Source organism: Aegilops tauschii, chromosome 4, assembly GCF_002575655.3.
Source record: "Aegilops tauschii subsp. strangulata cultivar AL8/78 chromosome 4, Aet v6.0, whole genome shotgun sequence".
In the NCBI taxonomy this organism is placed as follows: Eukaryota; Viridiplantae; Streptophyta; class Magnoliopsida; order Poales; family Poaceae; genus Aegilops; species Aegilops tauschii.
The window spans coordinates 291,218,906-291,235,738 of record NC_053038.3 but is presented as its reverse complement, the minus strand read 5'-3'; the positions used below and the strand labels follow the sequence as shown (position 1 = coordinate 291,235,738).

Sequence of the window (16,833 nt, the reverse complement as noted above, 5' to 3'; positions counted from 1 at the left end):
CTGCGTGGCAGCCATCAAGTTTCAACTTCAACCTACTTCAACTTCAAATGATGGATCAACAAAATAGGAAGCTAGCAAACTTGTTGAACGACATAAGCAAACGATGTACTTGATAGACATAGGCAAACTTGTTCAAACCCTGACACACATAACATAAGGTAGCTAGTTCAACATAACGAAAGCAAACTACAAATCTGAAACAACAAGACTAAGGACAGGCAGAAGTGCGAGCAACACGAATGCAGACTTTCATGCATCTTCATCCCGCGAAGTTGCAGTGGTAGTAGGGGTCAGCCTCCTGCTCTTTTGAAATATCCCAACCTGTCACTATGTTGTCGATTGTCTTCCATGACTTGTATGTTGCGTACGCATCTATTCCTGCGTACGTGATGAGGTTGTCTGGCAGCGGGCTGTTCCCCCATAGTTTGTGGTCTACCCTATCCATCTTCTTCTTCATGCCGCTATAGAATGGGTGGATTACGCCGCCTGCAACATCGGCCAAGGAGTCATAGTATTTGTTCGTCTTCGGATCTTTCCACTTGCGCTGCATGTCGATGAAGTTGTTGGGGTTGATCTCCAAACCAGACTTGTTCAGCATCTGCTTGTCACCTCCAATGTTGAAACCAACAAATGTGTACAATTTCTCCTCCTGCAGGAAGTCTTTGAGGCGCTTGGGCCTGCAAGGGGGGAGACACACATTTAAAGATTAGTCTTCTTTTTTGAAGATTTAATTCCAAATCTGCTTTTTGGTTTCAGCATTTTTGTTTTACAAGTGATAATCCATGAGGTAGATGCTTATATAGTATAAGTCATGGATGAATGTAGTTCAGAAACTAGTACACAAAGTCCTGAAATTAAATTCAACTACACCATGTTATTTTTCTTTTTGCTATCTTCAGTGCTTCACCAAATGCTTCACCAAATTCAAGAATCATTTTACCAGATTCAATGATATATGTGCTGCTTGATTCAAGTTTAGTTTTCTTTTTTGTTGAATAAAAGACCTATACCAGTGCTTGATACATCTTTGTGCATCAATTCTATATCAAGTTCAGAAATTAATTTGAGAAACATGTGCATCAAGATATGGACCTATACCACTTCATCAAACATCTTTTAATACATCAATTCTATAAACTATACTAGTGCATCAAGATCAGAATCTATGCTAGTACATCAAGTTCAGAAATTAATTTGGTGCATCAAGTTCAGAATTCTATAAACATTTTTTCAGATGCTAATCTGGTGAAACAATCCACTTCACAGTTTCAGAAATGCATGTAACTTGAGAAACATGTACTCGTGCATCCACTTCACAAACTATAGTAGTTCATCTAGTTGGGAAACAAGTTTAATGAAGTTTTTAGTGAGTAGTACTAGTACAAAAGATGAATGAACAGTAGTATGGGTTACCATTTCGTGGCTGCTGCGATGTGGTACACCAAGCAGAGTTCCTTGACGCACAACTGCAGGACTACCGCCATCTGTGGAGGTTCATCGTCGCTGGTGTACTCCACATCAACTCCGATGAAGCTCGGATACAAGCTGCCGCCCTTCATCCTGAGCCTGCTCATCACCTCGTCGGCCTTGTCTGGTTTGCTGGTGCTGACGATCTCCAGCGTCTCCTTGTCGTGGAGCTCAACCTCTGTGAGGGTTCTCGTGTACTCGCGCTTCTCACCGGGGACGTGAACGTCGACGAGGTTGCTGCAATTGTCCGACGCCTCGCCATGATGATGCTTGGCGGACGGTTCCTCCGCCATCGGCCTCCTCCGGCGGCTGTGGGCTTGGGAGAGAGAAGTTTTTGGTTGTGTGCAGTGGAGATTGAAGCGGCAATGGTGGTTTCTGGCAATGAGGCAGATATGGAAGAGAAAGGGATATTTTGCAGTGCGTCAACGGGGATGTGTGGGAGGCGATTCGTCAAGGGCGTGGGTGTGGTGGTTGTGGGGGTCCCCGTTTGCAGTCCCTTGTGGTAACCGCTCAGTGAGTGGCGCGGGTGGTGGCCTGGAAGAAGTAACCATCCAAGTCAAAGGGTTTTTACTGCTGCACTGACTAGTCTTGTCAAGCTGTACTTATCATCTGCTAAATCCCACTTGCACGTCTCACAGCTGGTGATGATGGCATTTTACTGTCGCACTGATCCATCTTGTCAAGCTGTACTTATCAGCTGCTTATCCCACTTGCACGTGTCAGGGTTGGTGATGATGGAGGTCTGTACTCCTCTACTATGGTACTTGGACTGGTGATTGAAGTGTAATTGAACTTACCAAATACCAGTGAGACTATGTGTGATGCTAATGTTTTTTAAAACAATTTTTGTATTTTTTAAAGGATTGTTTATATCAAGATAATCTTTGAGTATTTTTTACAGATAAATTAGATTTTCATCAGTACAGGATGTATTATATTCGCATTTTGCTTGAGGTAATTATTTTTATGTACTGATGGTCTTTCTGAACTGGGACTGACGACTGAGAATTATCAGTACTGATGTACTATAAGAGTATAAATTTTCCTTAGCATTTTTTTGCTGAGTTACTGGTCGACAGTAGTGTTTGCGTCAGATAAATCCAGATAAGTTTTTTCAAATGTATTTGTGACTGCATTGAAAAGTATTATCAAATGGTTTACATAATAATGTCACTGGTCCAGGGGGCACAAATCACAAATTATATCTTAACTATAGTACTGATCGAGAAATCAACGATAAAGGTAGATAAGTTTTGGTAGCGACAGTGTTTCTGAAATGTTTCCTCATTATGTACCGAGGCAACTGAGACTACAAGCTTATTTTTCAGTTGACGCAGCAACATAACCACTATGGATTGTTCAGTCTTGAGCTTCTCCTAACTGGCCCCGAATGTTGTGCCTTGCCGGCGCCCTTTTCTGGTTGAGCCTTGGCAGCTTCATCGTCAGTTTCAGTTTCCTCGTCCCCGACACTGTCATCTTCATTGTCTTCGTCTGATTGGTCGTCATTCTCGTCAAACTCGTCTTCTTCATCGTCTTCATTTGATTTTTTGTAACTCTGTACCTTGCCCTGTTTCTGTTCAGCGCCACTTACCTCCTTGCCCACTTTGCACGTGCGGGCATTATGTCCGTCAGTTCCCCCACACTTGCGGCAAGTGTAGATGTTACGTGTGTTGTCTCTATTGGTAGAAACTTGGGAGGCTCCAATCTGCTTGTGTAGCGTTTGCTTGTTGACAGTGGCATCTGTGCGGAGTGGGCATGTGCGGTAGTTATGGTTGCTCACGACGTTGTAGAATCCGCATGCCCTTATCCCGAGAGGTTTGCCGTCCGGGCCAAATTCCACGCGCTTGATGGGGCATGGTGGCTTTTTGGCTGCTGCTTGCGTCTTACTCTTCCTCCCCTTTGTGTTTGAGAATATGGGTGGTTTAATCACCCTTTCCCGCTGCTGCCGGTAGGATGTCCTGTTGTCATGTCGTTCGCCTGCAGCACCATCAAGCTCATGATCTTGCATGTGAGCATGTTGCTACTCTTGAGTGTGCACATGGGCAAGCTCTGGTTGCTGTTTCTCATCTTCCTCGTTGACGAACGGGTCAATAGCTCCCAGATGGTTCATCTCAGATAACATTGTAGCAATATCCTGCTCAATGGCTTCATTGTCTGCGACACCTCCATTTTCAGCAGAATGCATGGCGTCGAGTTGTTGTTCAAGTTTGTCCATGACGACCCGTGACCTCGCCATATGCTCTTGGCTTCTCAAGGTTTTTCTGTGCACCCTCATGTTCAGCGTCAGCACTGAGCTTTCAATGCAGTATTGGGATGCCTTGTTTGACGCTACTATCCGCAAGTCATTTCTGTTGAATGTTGGCTGGATGTTCGGGCGTTTGGTGTATCTCCTGAGGATGTATTTCTCTGGAACACTGGCAGCCTTAATTGTCTGCATCATGCACAGGACATGCACGCAGAAAAGACATGTATTTTTTGGAAGAGGTGCATGTTTTTTGTCATTTCATTCGAAGAAAAACTTTGCAAAAAAGTAGTACAGTATGTAACATCTTTTTTTTAGTCCTCACCTGTGTGGTCCCATAGCCTGCACTCGCACTCATATGTTTCTCCCACGGGGTCTGCAACCACCTGGAACGCGTGCTAAGCCCACACAGACAGTTTTTGCGGGTTGTTGTAGCGCACGAGGTACTTTGTGGGCTCTTCCGTCTGTGTCACCATGAAGAGTGTGCTAAGTTTTAGCCTATTTCTGATCTTGCTGTACACAACTCGTGAGTAAAGCTTTGCCATCTGGGTGTCAAACCCATAGAAGGTCAGCGTGTTTTGTTCCTTCTGCACATGCAAGAATCATGACCAAATTATTAGTTTTCTCGCAGCAAAAAATTGTCTAACTAATAAAGTTTTACTTTAGTAAGCATGTTATTTTTGTCTTACGACAGGTGATAGAGCTATACCCGGTTACCCATTGTCTCCTGGTTCTCTGTCTGCCTCCTTGTTTTGACGCAGGAGTTTACCTGGCTGACAAACCGGTGTAGGTTTTGTCTCTCACTTACGAAGTTCTTCTTGAGCACATAGTTCATGCTCTCACTTCGTTGTGTGGATGTCATTTTGGCGCAGAAAATTTCTTTGAAGTAGGCTGATATCCATCTCTCACGCTCGTTCCACATGGCCACCATCGTGGCATCATCATGGAGGTTGTACTTATCCATGAGTCTTTTCCAGGCAGCCTCAAACTCAGTTGGCATGAGGGGCCAGTTGAGGATTGATGTGAATTCATCCTTAAAGTCTTCATGGAGGTAGTACAGGTATGCGAGTTGTTCCCTGTACTTCTTCATAATGTGCCAGTTGCACAGCTTGTGTACCGTGTTCCCGAAAGCATCTGGGATCGCTAAAGCCATTGCCGGGCACTGGTCTGGTAATGAGAAAAGAGACATGGAGTGGTCAGCAGATGGTTGTGCATATATACCAATAGAACTGACACAACATTTTTACTGTGTTATTTTCCTTTTGGGGGGGGGGGGTGGTGGTTGGGGGTGGTTTTGGCGGTTGTACCTGTGAGGATGCATGTAGGAGTCTTCCCTCTCATGCACCTTAAAAATGTCTTGAACAGCCATCTGAATGAATCTGCATCCTCATCTCTTATCAGGGCGAAACCAAAGAATGTAGTCTGTAAATGCTTGTTAGTACCGACAAACACCCCAAGTGGCATATGGTACTTGTTGGTCTTATATGTGGTGTCAAACGTTACGCAGTCACTAAAGTCCTGATAGGCCCCTTGGCAGCTTGCATTCGCCCAGAATATGTTCTTAACTCTGTCGGACTCATCGAGTTGCATGTCACAGAAGAATTCCTTGTTTATAGCTTTCATCTCCCTAAAGAAGTTTACAGTCTTTAGGACATCGTCCACATCATCCATCCTTGAATTCTTTGCTTTCCTGCATATTAAAAGTTCATTCAAAAATGCATGTTGAACTGGCGTCAGGTCATGCGTTGCGTAATATGTTTGTACTGACAGAGGAAAAAAACGGAGGCGGTTTATGGGAGGAGAACAAGTTTGTACTTACAGGTTAATATGGTCTTTGGCATTCATTTCGAGGAAGTAGCTACCAGGGTCATCACCGCCCAGTATGCTCATGATTTGCACGTGTTCAATGCCTTTGAACTGCAGGTACTTGATGTACTCCAAGATTGTTTTGTCAAAGTTTTTGTGGGAGTGCAAGAACACAAGCATTTGCGGAGTGAGCTATGGCCTGTGGTTGTGTTCCCAGACTATCTCTTTTACGACAAATGTTCCATCCTTTTCCCTCTTCAGCCTCATTTTAGCCCCGCAGTTAGTCCTGGCTGTCGTCTTGTTCTGCTGTCTATTTGCTTCTGACACCTTCGATTCATAGACTCCATAGCACGTGCAATAAAGGTAGGCTCTGGTCTTAAACTTGGGGCCTTCCCTGACAGCAAAACCCGCGTGCTTTGCATAGACGTTGTAGAAGTTCTTTGCTTCTTCGAAAGTTTCAAAGCGCATCTCTAGCCTTGGCAGAATGTAACCTTCAATGTTAGGTGGCTGCACGCAATAGTGAGCAAACAAAAAACGCAGTTATGAAAATGTTAGATGGGGTGGTCACAGTACCTTGGTATGGACTGTGCTTGTATGTTTTTTTCTATATGGATACTTACATGTGTATAGCTCTGTGCTGCCTTGCTGTTCACCCTGGTGTATGGGCGCAGGTGGTGTCACCCTTGGCACATGCAGCAATGCATCTCTTGGAGGGAGCAATGTTGACGAAGATCTCCGTCTCTCATTGTACGGCTGTCTCCCCTCAGATTCATTGTGAGGTTGCTCCTGTCTATATGGCTCATATCTTGTACCTTGGAACCTGCTAGAGTGGCCAAAATTTCTGTCTCTTTGGCCTGGTCTTCCCGTCGCAACCGCTTTTGCAGCACGGATTCTTGATGTTGACGGAGCGACTGGTGGAAGCCTTGTTGCAACCCATCCATGGCTCCCTGTCCTTGCCTTTCTGCATGCGCTAGGGAAGGAAAACATTTGTTGTTGGGGAAATTGTTGGCCTTGTTGCAACCCAGCAGTGGCAAAGCTTGTATTCCCAGATATTGGTGTTTGCTGCATAGAAGAACATGTCCGTGCTTCTGATGATTTCGGTGTATCTTGAAATCTGCCTGTATTGTTGAAGTATCCAGGTGCTATTTCTGGTGTTACCCAACCAGGCGGTGCCCCATATCTGCTTGGCTCATCAAACGCTCGCTGCTTGTGCCGCCTTGCATGTTTTTGCAATGACATTCAACAGTTTTGGGATTAATCTTTTCTGCATTTTTCTCGTATGCATGCTATGGGTAACATGTCATGCACTGAAGGTAATGTACAAGTTGAACTTGCATCGCTGGCCGTTATTTAAACTTTGTTCTCTATTTTGTATCTGGTTTCGTTTCTAGTCGAACTGATGAACGTACATGTTCAACATTGATGTACTGATGTACTATTTTTTAGCACTGCTTGTAAACTGAACATTGAACTTCATCTGTTATGGAAAGTTTTTATCTTTTTTCCCTATAACTAATGCATAAACATTTTGGTGCACTGCTTGCCAAATTGAACATTGAACTTCAAAGATGTATGGATATGCATATATATAAAACTGATGCATGTCTTCTCTTTTGTTCATCTATAACTTATGCAGCTACACTAGAAGTACTCCTAGTTTATGTATCATTGAACTTACTGTGTAACATGTGTATATTTTTTTCAATAACATTCTTTCACTAGTTCGAACTAACGCAACTACACGGCATGTACTATTAGAAATAACATCTTACAACTTGCAGTGGTAGCTGCACCTTATATAAAGCCTAGTAGCTACTTGGACTGATGCATAAGTTTATGTTTTTTGTCTTGAACTGAAGCTAGCATATAAGAGGTACTGACAGTAACCTCGACATCCAAATTGTGCATCAAGTGGCAGGGGTGTAATGAACTGATCAAGCATTTGCAATGTACTATCAGGTTCTTCTTCATAGCAGGACTGATGAACTGATGGACTGACACAAACGTGGGAAGCAGACATTACCTCCAGTGGACTGACTTCTTCTTCTTCCTCTCGTGGGCGGCGTATTGGCATGTTCTTGGGAGGCGGCGCCATTGATGCAGCTCCTGCTTGTGGTGGACGTCTGGCGAAGAGGTCCGGGGAGGCAGCACCTTGCGGGGATCACTGCCCCGGAGAAGGAGCCCCGGCGACGGAGGGAGGCAGGAGGCGGGGATGACGGCCCCGTCATTGGATCCAGCGACGGAGGGAGGCAGGAGGCGGGGATCACGACCCTGTCGATGGATCCTGCGGCGGAGGGAGGCATGAGGCGGGGATCACGGCCCTGTCGATGGATCCGACGACGGAGGGAGGCAGGAGGCGGGGATCACGGCCCCGTCGATGGATCCAGCACGGAAGGAAGCAGGCGGCGGCGGATCTGTCGCCGGCCAGTCACGGCGCCGCGGGCTCCCTCGCTCCGGCTGCCATTGTCGCTCGCTAGCCCACGACGGCTGCCTCCGGCGGAAGAAGGTGGGTTGGGTTCGGGCTGGGTCGGGGGGATTCTACCGTGGTCTGCGCGTCACGCCATATAGGGCAGGGGGGGTAACAGAATAATATTCTGTTACGGGTAACAGAATAGTCCAACCCTATATATATATATATATATCTAATTGGATGTGGGTTTTCATAAAGCATTGTTGTTGACGTTACCCTTGAGGTAAAAGGTTGGGAGGCAAATGTATAAGCCCCTATCTTTCTCTGTGTCTGATTAAAACTTCATACCCATAAGTATTGCGTGAGTGTTAGAAATTGTGAAAGACTAAATGATAGTTGAGTATGTGGACTTGCTGAAAAGCTCTTATATTGACTCTTTCCGATGTTATGATAAATTGCAATTGCATCAATGACTGAGATTATAGTTCACTAGTTTTTCAATGAAGTTTCTGATTCATAGTTTACATTGTGAATAGATTGTTACTTTAGCATAAGAAATCATATGACAATATATATATGTATATATATGTTGCTATTCAAAGAATGATCATGATGCCCTCATGTCCGTATTTTATTTTATCGACACCTCTATCTCTAAACATGTGGACATATTTTTCGATATCGGCTTCCGCTTGAGGACAAGCGATGTCTAAGCTTGGGGGAGTTGATACGTCCATTTTGCATCATGCTTTTATATTGATATTTATTGCATTATGGGCTGTTATTACATATTATGTCACAATACTTATGCCTTTCTCTCTTATTTTACAAGGTTTACATGAAGAGGGAGAATGCCGGCAGCTGGAATTCTGGGCTGGAAAAGGAGCAAATATTAGAGACCTATTCTGCACCACTCTAAAAGTCATGAAACTCCATGAAAGTCAGTTTGGGAATATATTAAAAATATTGAGTGAAGAAAGCACCAGAGGGGGGCCACCCACTGTCCACGAGGGTGGAGGGCGCGCCCTACCCCCTGGGCGCGCCCCCTGCCTTGTGGGCCACCTGGAAGCCCCCCATGCCCATCTTCTGGTATAAGGTGTCTTTTTCCCTGAAAAAATCAGAAGGAAGCTTTCAGGACGAAGCGCCGCCGTCTCGAGGCGGAACCAATCTAGGGCTCCGGCGGAGCTGTTCTGCCGGGCAAACATCCTTCCGGGAGGGGGAAATCGTCACCATCGTCATCACCATCGATCCTCTCATCGGGAGGGGGTCAATCTCCATCAACATCTTCACCAGCACCATCTCCTCTCAAACCCTAGTTCATCTCTTGTATCCGATCTTTGTCTCAAAACCTCAGATTGGTACCCGTGGGTTGCTAGTAGTGTTGATTACTCCTTGTAGTTGATGCTAGTTGGTTTATTCGATGGAAGATTATATGTTCAGATCCTTTATGCACATTAATACCCCTCTGATTATGAACATGAATATGATTTGTGGGTAGTTACGTTTGTTCCCGAGGACATGGGAGAAGTCTTGTTATAAGTAGTCATGTGAATTTGGTATTCATTCGATATTCTGATGACATGTATGTTGTCTTTCCTCTAGTGGTGTTATGTGAACGTCGACTACATGACACTTCACCATTGTTTGGGCCTAGGGGAAGGCATTGGGAAGTAATAAGTAGATGATGGGTTGCTAGAGTGACAGAAGCTTAAACCCTAGTTTATGCATTCCTTCGTAAGGGGCTGATTTGGATCCATATGTTTCATGCTATGGTTAGGTTTACCTTAATTCTTCTTTCGTAGTTGCGGATGCTTGTGAGGGGGGTTAATCACAAATGGGATGCTTGTCCAAGGAAGGGCAGTACCCAAGCACCGGTCCGCCCACATATCAAATTATCAAAGTAACGAACGCGAATCATATGAGCATGATGAAAACTAGCTTGACGATAATTCCCATGTGTCCTCGGGAGCGCTTTCCTTTATATAAGAGTTTGCCTAGGCTTGTCCTTTGCTACAAAAAGGATTGGGACACCTTGCTGCACCTTGTTTACTTTTTGTTACTTGTTACCCGTTATGAATTACCTTATCATAAAACTATCTGTTACCGATAATTTCAGTGCTTGCAGAGAATACCTTACTGAAAACTGCTTGTCATTTCCTTCTGCTCCTCGTTGGGTTTGATACTCTTACTTATCGAAAGGACTACGATAGATCCCCTATACTTGTGGGTCATCAGCCCTAATCAGTTTTCAACCATATAGCAACATGGCCAGAAAAGATGAACCTCAAAAAATATTTAAAGAAAATATAAATCAGAAAAAACAAGGCATTCATAGGCTGCCATGCCTCTATGTCAAGTGCTATTCAAGGGCCGCACAGCCGCTGAGTTAAACCTTAATTAAAACCCGTAAGCTGGACCTCACATGACCAATCGCCGTTTTAACTTTGACAAATTCAGGGTCTTTATAAGATTGATTGTCAAGAGTACGACGAGCCATTCCAGGATTACCTGGTCGGAGTGGTAGGCAAACAAAGGCAGGATAACCCGGATTATTGGTGAATACACCTGGCGTCCAAGCCTATTACAAGGGACAACAAAGCTCTGTTCATTAACAAGGAGCCCCCAAATAATATTTCGTTCCAGGCTATAAGCCGGATTAATAGGGTAGTCATAGCTATGCTCAATGAGCAGGAAGCCCCCAAGTATTTTGTAATCATGGTGTACAAGCCGGATCAAGAGGGTAGTCATAGCTATGCTCAATAAGCAGGAAGCCCCCAAGTGATCGTATGAAGGGACAATAAAGACTCATATTCTCATAAATAAAATGACAGAGGCCCTGAATTATCAGGGATGCCGGCTTATTATATTCATCATAATATATACATGGACAAAGTATGTACATCACAAGAGCCGGTGGCTGAGGTGTAATAAGGCCGAAGATGAGCAATGTTCCACGGCCGACGGGTCTCCTCCTTATATTTGCATGAGTCCTTGTGCTCTCGAACATCAATGAGGCAGTATGATCCGTTGTTCAGATTTTTGCTGACCACAAAGGGCCCTTCCCAAGGCGGGTTAACTTGTGCATGTCAGTTTGATCCTAGATAAGCCGGAGCACCAAATCTCCTTCTTGAAAAGTTCTGGTTTTAACCCAGCGGCTGTGATAACGATGCAGATCTTGCTGGTAAATCGCTGAACGAGCCGCCACAAGGTCACGCTCCTCATCCAACAGGTCAAGAGCATCCTGACGTGCTTTTTCATTATCAGCTTCAACATAAGCCGCCACACGGGGTGAGTCGTGACAGATGTCACTAGGGAGAACCGCCTCTGCTCCGTAAACCATGAAGAAAGGTGTGTAACCCGTAGATCTGTTGGGGGTAGTATTGATACTCCATAGCACTGAGGGCAATTCCTCCACCCAACAACCCGACGTCCTCTGCAAAGGGACCATAAGCCGGGGCTTGATGCCTCTCAAAATTTCTTGATTGGTTCTTTCAGCTTGGCCATTGGATTGGGGGTGAGCCACTGATGACACATCAAGACAAATATGCTATCGCTGATAGAATTCTTTCATAGCACCTTTGGACAGATTAGTGCCATTATCTGTTATAATGCTATGAGGATAGCCAAACCAGAAAATCACCTTTTCGATGAATTGAACTCACACTTATTGACCGGCTCTGCCTCAACCCACTTTGTGAATTTGTCAACTGCCACCAAAAGGCGGGTCTTTTCATCTTTGGACCTTTTGAAAGGTCCAACCATATCCAGTCCCCAGACTGCAAACGGCCAAGTAATTGGAATCATCCTCAATTCTTGAGCCGGCACATGAGATCGTCTTGAAAATTTCTGACAACCATCACATTCACTGACCAAATCCTCTGCATCAGCATGAGCCGTCAGCCAATAAAACCCATGACGGAAAGCCTTGGGTACGAGAGACTTAGAGCCGGCATGATGACCACAATCTCCTTCACGAATCTCTCGTAGGATCTCACGGCCTTCCTCAGGAGAAACACAATGTTGAAACACCCCTGTGACACTGCAATGATGCAACTCTCCATTGACAATAGCCATTGACTTAGACCGTTGGGTTATCTCCCTAGGCAAAGTTTCATCTTCAGGTAACTCGCCCCGGGTCATATAAGCCAAATATGGAACTTTCCAATTAGGAATAACATGAAGAGCTGCCACCAATTGTGCCTTTGGGTCAGGAATAGCAAGATCTTCCTCCGTAGGCAATTTGACTGAAGGGTTATGCAGAATATCAAGAAAAACATTAGGTGGTACCGGCTTACGCTGGGACCCTAATCGACTCAAAGCATGAGCCGCCTCATTTTTCCTGTGATCAACATGTTCCACTTGATAACCTTTGAAATGACTAGCAATAGCATCAACCTCGCGGCGATAAGCCGCCATGAGTGGGTCCTTAGAATCCCAAGTGCCTGAAACTTGCTGAGCCACCAAATCTGAGTCACCAAAACACCTCACCTAGCATAAATTCATCTCTTTAGCCATCCGAAGACCATGGAGCAAGGCCTCGTACTCAGCTGCATTGTTAGTACAATGGAACATCAACCTTAAAACATAACAAAATTTATCACCTCGTGGGGAAGTCAAAATAACTCCAGCCCCCGAGCCTTCCAACTGCCTGGATCCATCAAAGTGGATAGTCCAATATGTGCTAACCGGCTTCTCCTCGGGCATCTGTAGCTCACTCCAGTCATTGATAAAATCCACAAGTGCTTGAGACTTGATGGATGTCCAAGGCATATACTTCAAACCATGGGGTCCAAGCTCAATGGCCCATTTGGCTACCCGACCTGTGGCCTCTCTATTTTGAATAATATCCCTCAAAGGGGCAGAACTAACCACAGTGATGGGATGACAAAAGAAATACCGCTTCAGCTTATGACTAGCCATGAACACTCCATATACCAGTTTCTGGCAATGTGGATACCTCTGCTTGGATTCAATGAGGACCTCACTGATATAATAAACCGGCCGCTGAACCGGATATTCCTTGCCTGATTCCTTCCTTTCCACAACAATTGCCACCCTAAGAGCTCGGCTATTGGCAACCACGTATAACAACAAGGGCTCCTTATCAATAAGAGCTACAAGGATTGGCGGTTCAGCTAACTGTTTCTTCAAGGCTTCAAACGCCTGATCAGCAGCATCACTCCAGACAAAGTGATGTGTTTTCTTCATCATTTGGTACTGAGGGATAGCCTTTTTTCGAACCAGCTTATGAACCAGCCTAAGGCCGCAATACGACCCGCCAGACGCTGAACATCATTAATACAATCCAGTTTACCCAAGGAAGTAATAGCCTTGATTTTCTCTGGGTTAGCTTCAATGCCCCTTTCAGAAACCAAAAAACCCAAGAGCTTGCCTGGTGGCACACCAAAAACACACTTGGCCGGGTTAAGCATCATCTTGTAGACCCGGAGGTTGTCAAAGGTCTCTTTTAAATCATCTATCAAGGTCTCCTTCTTCTTGGATTTTACAACAATATCATCCACATAAGCATGAACATTTCGTCCAATCTGGTCATGGAGGCAATTCTGAACACATCGCTAATAAGTAGCCTGGGCACTCTTGAGCCCAAAAGGCATAGACACATAACAAAAGGCTCCAAAGGGAGTAATAAAAGCTGTCTTCTCCTGGTCCTTAATTGCGATCTTGATCTGATGATAACCAGAGTATGCATCCAAAAAACTCAAACGCTCACAACCCGCCGTAGCATCAATAATCTGATCAATACGGGGAAGAGCAAAAGGATCAGCCAGGCAGGCTTTATTAAGGTCTGTGTAATCCACACACATGCGCCAAGTACCATTTTTCTTAAGCACCAGCACCGGGTTAGCCAACCATTTAGGATGAAAAACTTCAACAATGAACCCAGCTGCCAAGAGCCGGGCCACTTCTTCACCAATGGCCTTACACCTCTCTTCGTTAAAGCGACAAAGGAACTGCTTGACCGGTTTAAACTTTGGATCAATATTGAGAGTGTGCTCAGCGAGTTCCCTCGGTACACCTGGCATGTCTGAAGGCTTCCATGCAAAGATGTCCCGGTTCTCATGGATAAACTCGATGAGTGCGCTTTCCTATTTCGGATACAGATTAGCACTGATACTAAACTGCTTGGATGAATCGTCAGGAACAAAATCAACCAACTTAGTGTCATCTGCCGATTTAAACTTCAACAGAGGGTCATGCTCAGTGGTTGGCTTCTTCATAGGTGTCATATCTGCTGGGTCAACATTATCTTTGTAAAACTTCAACTCTTCTATTGCACAAACAGACTCAGCATAAGCAGCATCGCCCTCTTCACATTCCAAGGCTATCTTCCGGTTCCCATGCACTGTGATGGTACCCTTGTAACTCGGCATCTTAAGTTGCAGATAACATAACAAGGTCTTGCCATGAACTTAGCATAAGCCGGCCGCCCAAACAAAGCATGATAAGGGCTCTTAATCTTAACCACCTCAAAGGTCAATGTCTCAACTCTGGAATCATGATCATCACCGAAAGACACTTCGAAAGCTATCTTACCCACTGGATATGCCGACTTACCAGGCACCACACCACGAAAAACAGTGTTAGACGGCTTAAGATCCTTGTCAGTCAAACTCATACGACGAAAAGTTTTGTAGTAAAGGATATTGATGTTGCTGCCTCCATCCATGAGCACCTTAGTGAACTTGTAACCTCCAACCTGAGGCGCAACCACTAAAGCCAAGTGACCCGGATTGTCAACCTGGGGCGGGTGATCCTCACGGCTCTAAGGAATAGGATGTTCAGACCATCGCAAGTAACGGGGAATCGCTGGCTCAACTACGTTCACCGCCCTTTTATGAATCTTCCGGTCTCGTTTACATAAACTCGTGGTGAACACATGATACTATCCACCATTCAACTGCTTCGGATTACTCTGATAACCAGATTGTTGCTGTTGATTCTCTTGACCAGACTGCTGATTAAAACCACCTTAATTGCCTTCGCCCTGGAAACCAGAGTTTGAACCGCCACCACCAAAACAAGGCCCGTGAGAGCCGGATCCTGAGCCACCATTCGGGCCATGATTGTTCTCGAAAAACTGGAATTCTTATACTCCCTGATGATGAAGCAATCCTTCCATGGATGATTGGTCGGCTTCTCTTCCGTACCATGCTTTGGACAAGGCTGATTCATCATCGCCTCAATGTTAAATTTTGGCCCTCCAAGCCGGGGCGGCTTTCCCTTGCGACGCTGATTATTATTCTATGTATTGGTGTTAGCCACAAAATCTAAATTTCCATCAGCCTTGCGCTTGCCGTTGCCGCTTTGACCTGCCGTATTATGTTGTTGCCCCTTCGTATTGCCGCTCTTCTTCCCCTTACCCTCCGTCTCCTCATCAAAGTCGGGGTCTTTGGTACTATCAGAGTCGCCATATTTGACGAGAGCTGCCATGAGCTCCCCCATGTCATTGCAGTGGCGTTTAAGCCGCCCCAGTTTCTGCTTAAGGGGGAGGAAACAACAATTCTTCTCCAACATCAGGACTGCTGAACCGACATTGATACTATCCGACGAGTGTATAACAACTGAGATCCGGCGCACCCAATTGGTTGTCGACTCGCCCTCACCTTGGACACAAGAGTATAAATCTAGAATTGAAATAGGCTGCTTGCATGTGTCTTTAAAATTCTGGATAAAACATGTTTTCAGCTCCACCCATGACCTAATGGAGTTAGCTGGCAGCTCTTTCAACCAACTACGAGCCGGCCCATCCGACATCATGGTGAAATACTTAGCACATGCAGCATCGCTAACATCCAACATCTCCATAGCCATCTCATAGCTCTCAATCCAAGCCTCTGGGGGTTGACCCGCTGTGTAGTTAGGCACCTTACGAGGGCCCTTGGAATCCTTAGGCAAATGCTTGTTGCACAGAGCCAGTACTAAACATGGTAGACCCAGGGTTCTAGAGGTCACTCCTGCCTCCACAGATGCTGATGGATAAACCGTAGATTGCTGTTGAGCCGCCAGCTCCGCCTCCCAACGTGCCCTGCCTGATCCACCAAAGTCTGAGCATCGACACCATCGCGCATCGGGTCATGCCTACGAGGCTGGTTATGGTGCTGCTCATTACTTGAAACTGCTGGCGAGTCAATGTGCCTGCTATAACTCCGGCTTGGTCGAGGGGTTGAGTGAATCCGTTCACGGCTATACGAATAAGCCGCCTGTTGAGCCACGGCCGTCTGAAGAAGTTCTCTAGCCCTCCGCATCTCTATCACAGCTGGAGACTTGCCTTCAACTGGGAGAGCCACCAATCATGTCGCCGCAGCGAACATGTTATCCAAAGGGTTAGAATAATGACCTGGCGGTGTCGGAACATGCTGAGGCGGAGTCGTACCCAAACGAGGCGGGTCCATAGTACGCGGATGAACCGGCACTCCGGTCACGGGCGTCTCAACTGCCCGGTTCACCACAGGCGGGTCACTGGTCCCTGCCCCAGGCTTGTTGAAGAGGTTTCTCGCATCATAAACCAGAGGTAAACGACTCTGGTGCCTCATTCTCATGATGGCATTTGAAGCGTTTTAATGCAAGGTGAGCCGGAAAGAGTTTGCCTGAATCCGTTGTGCCTAAGCATCCAAAGCAGCTTGCTCCGTGGCCATGCTAGCGTTCTCAGCCGCCAGCTCTTCCTTGGCTTGAGCTATCTCATCTCGTAACCTCGCAAGATCCACCTTATGCTGTTCTTGAGTGTCCGGGGTCGGCTCCACCCCCATCAAAGTCGCCAAAGCCTCCAACAACTCTGTTAGAACCTGAGCCGGCGGGCGCGTAAAGCCGCTAGCACCAGCCGTCGCCGCAGCCGTTGAGCTGGAGGTCATAGCCGCGGCGGTCATTGAGCCGAGCACCGGCTGTGTAC

The 16,833-nt window shown here is 45.8% G+C and overlaps 2 protein-coding genes across 2 annotated transcripts; both read right to left on the bottom strand.

Annotated features, from left to right (window-relative positions):
- Nucleotides 1-259: 259 nt before the first annotated feature.
- On the bottom strand, nt 260-1,760 carry LOC141021828 (uncharacterized). The gene is made up of 2 exons (XM_073497673.1): nt 1,414-1,760; nt 260-677 (listed from the first exon to the last, which is right to left on the bottom strand). The coding sequence occupies exons 1-2, from the start codon at nt 1,758-1,760 to the stop codon at nt 260-262; spliced, it is 765 nt and encodes a 254-aa protein (XP_073353774.1).
- A 1,727-nt stretch (nt 1,761-3,487) lies between these two features.
- On the bottom strand, nt 3,488-6,456 carry LOC109768770 (protein FAR-RED IMPAIRED RESPONSE 1-like). The gene is made up of 7 exons (XM_020327496.3): nt 6,328-6,456; nt 5,747-6,022; nt 5,529-5,626; nt 5,017-5,399; nt 4,479-4,876; nt 4,120-4,296; nt 3,488-3,898 (listed from the first exon to the last, which is right to left on the bottom strand). Exons 1-7 carry the CDS (start codon nt 6,454-6,456, stop codon nt 3,488-3,490), a joined length of 1,872 nt encoding a protein of 623 aa, XP_020183085.3.
- Nucleotides 6,457-16,833: the final 10,377 nt, after the last annotated feature.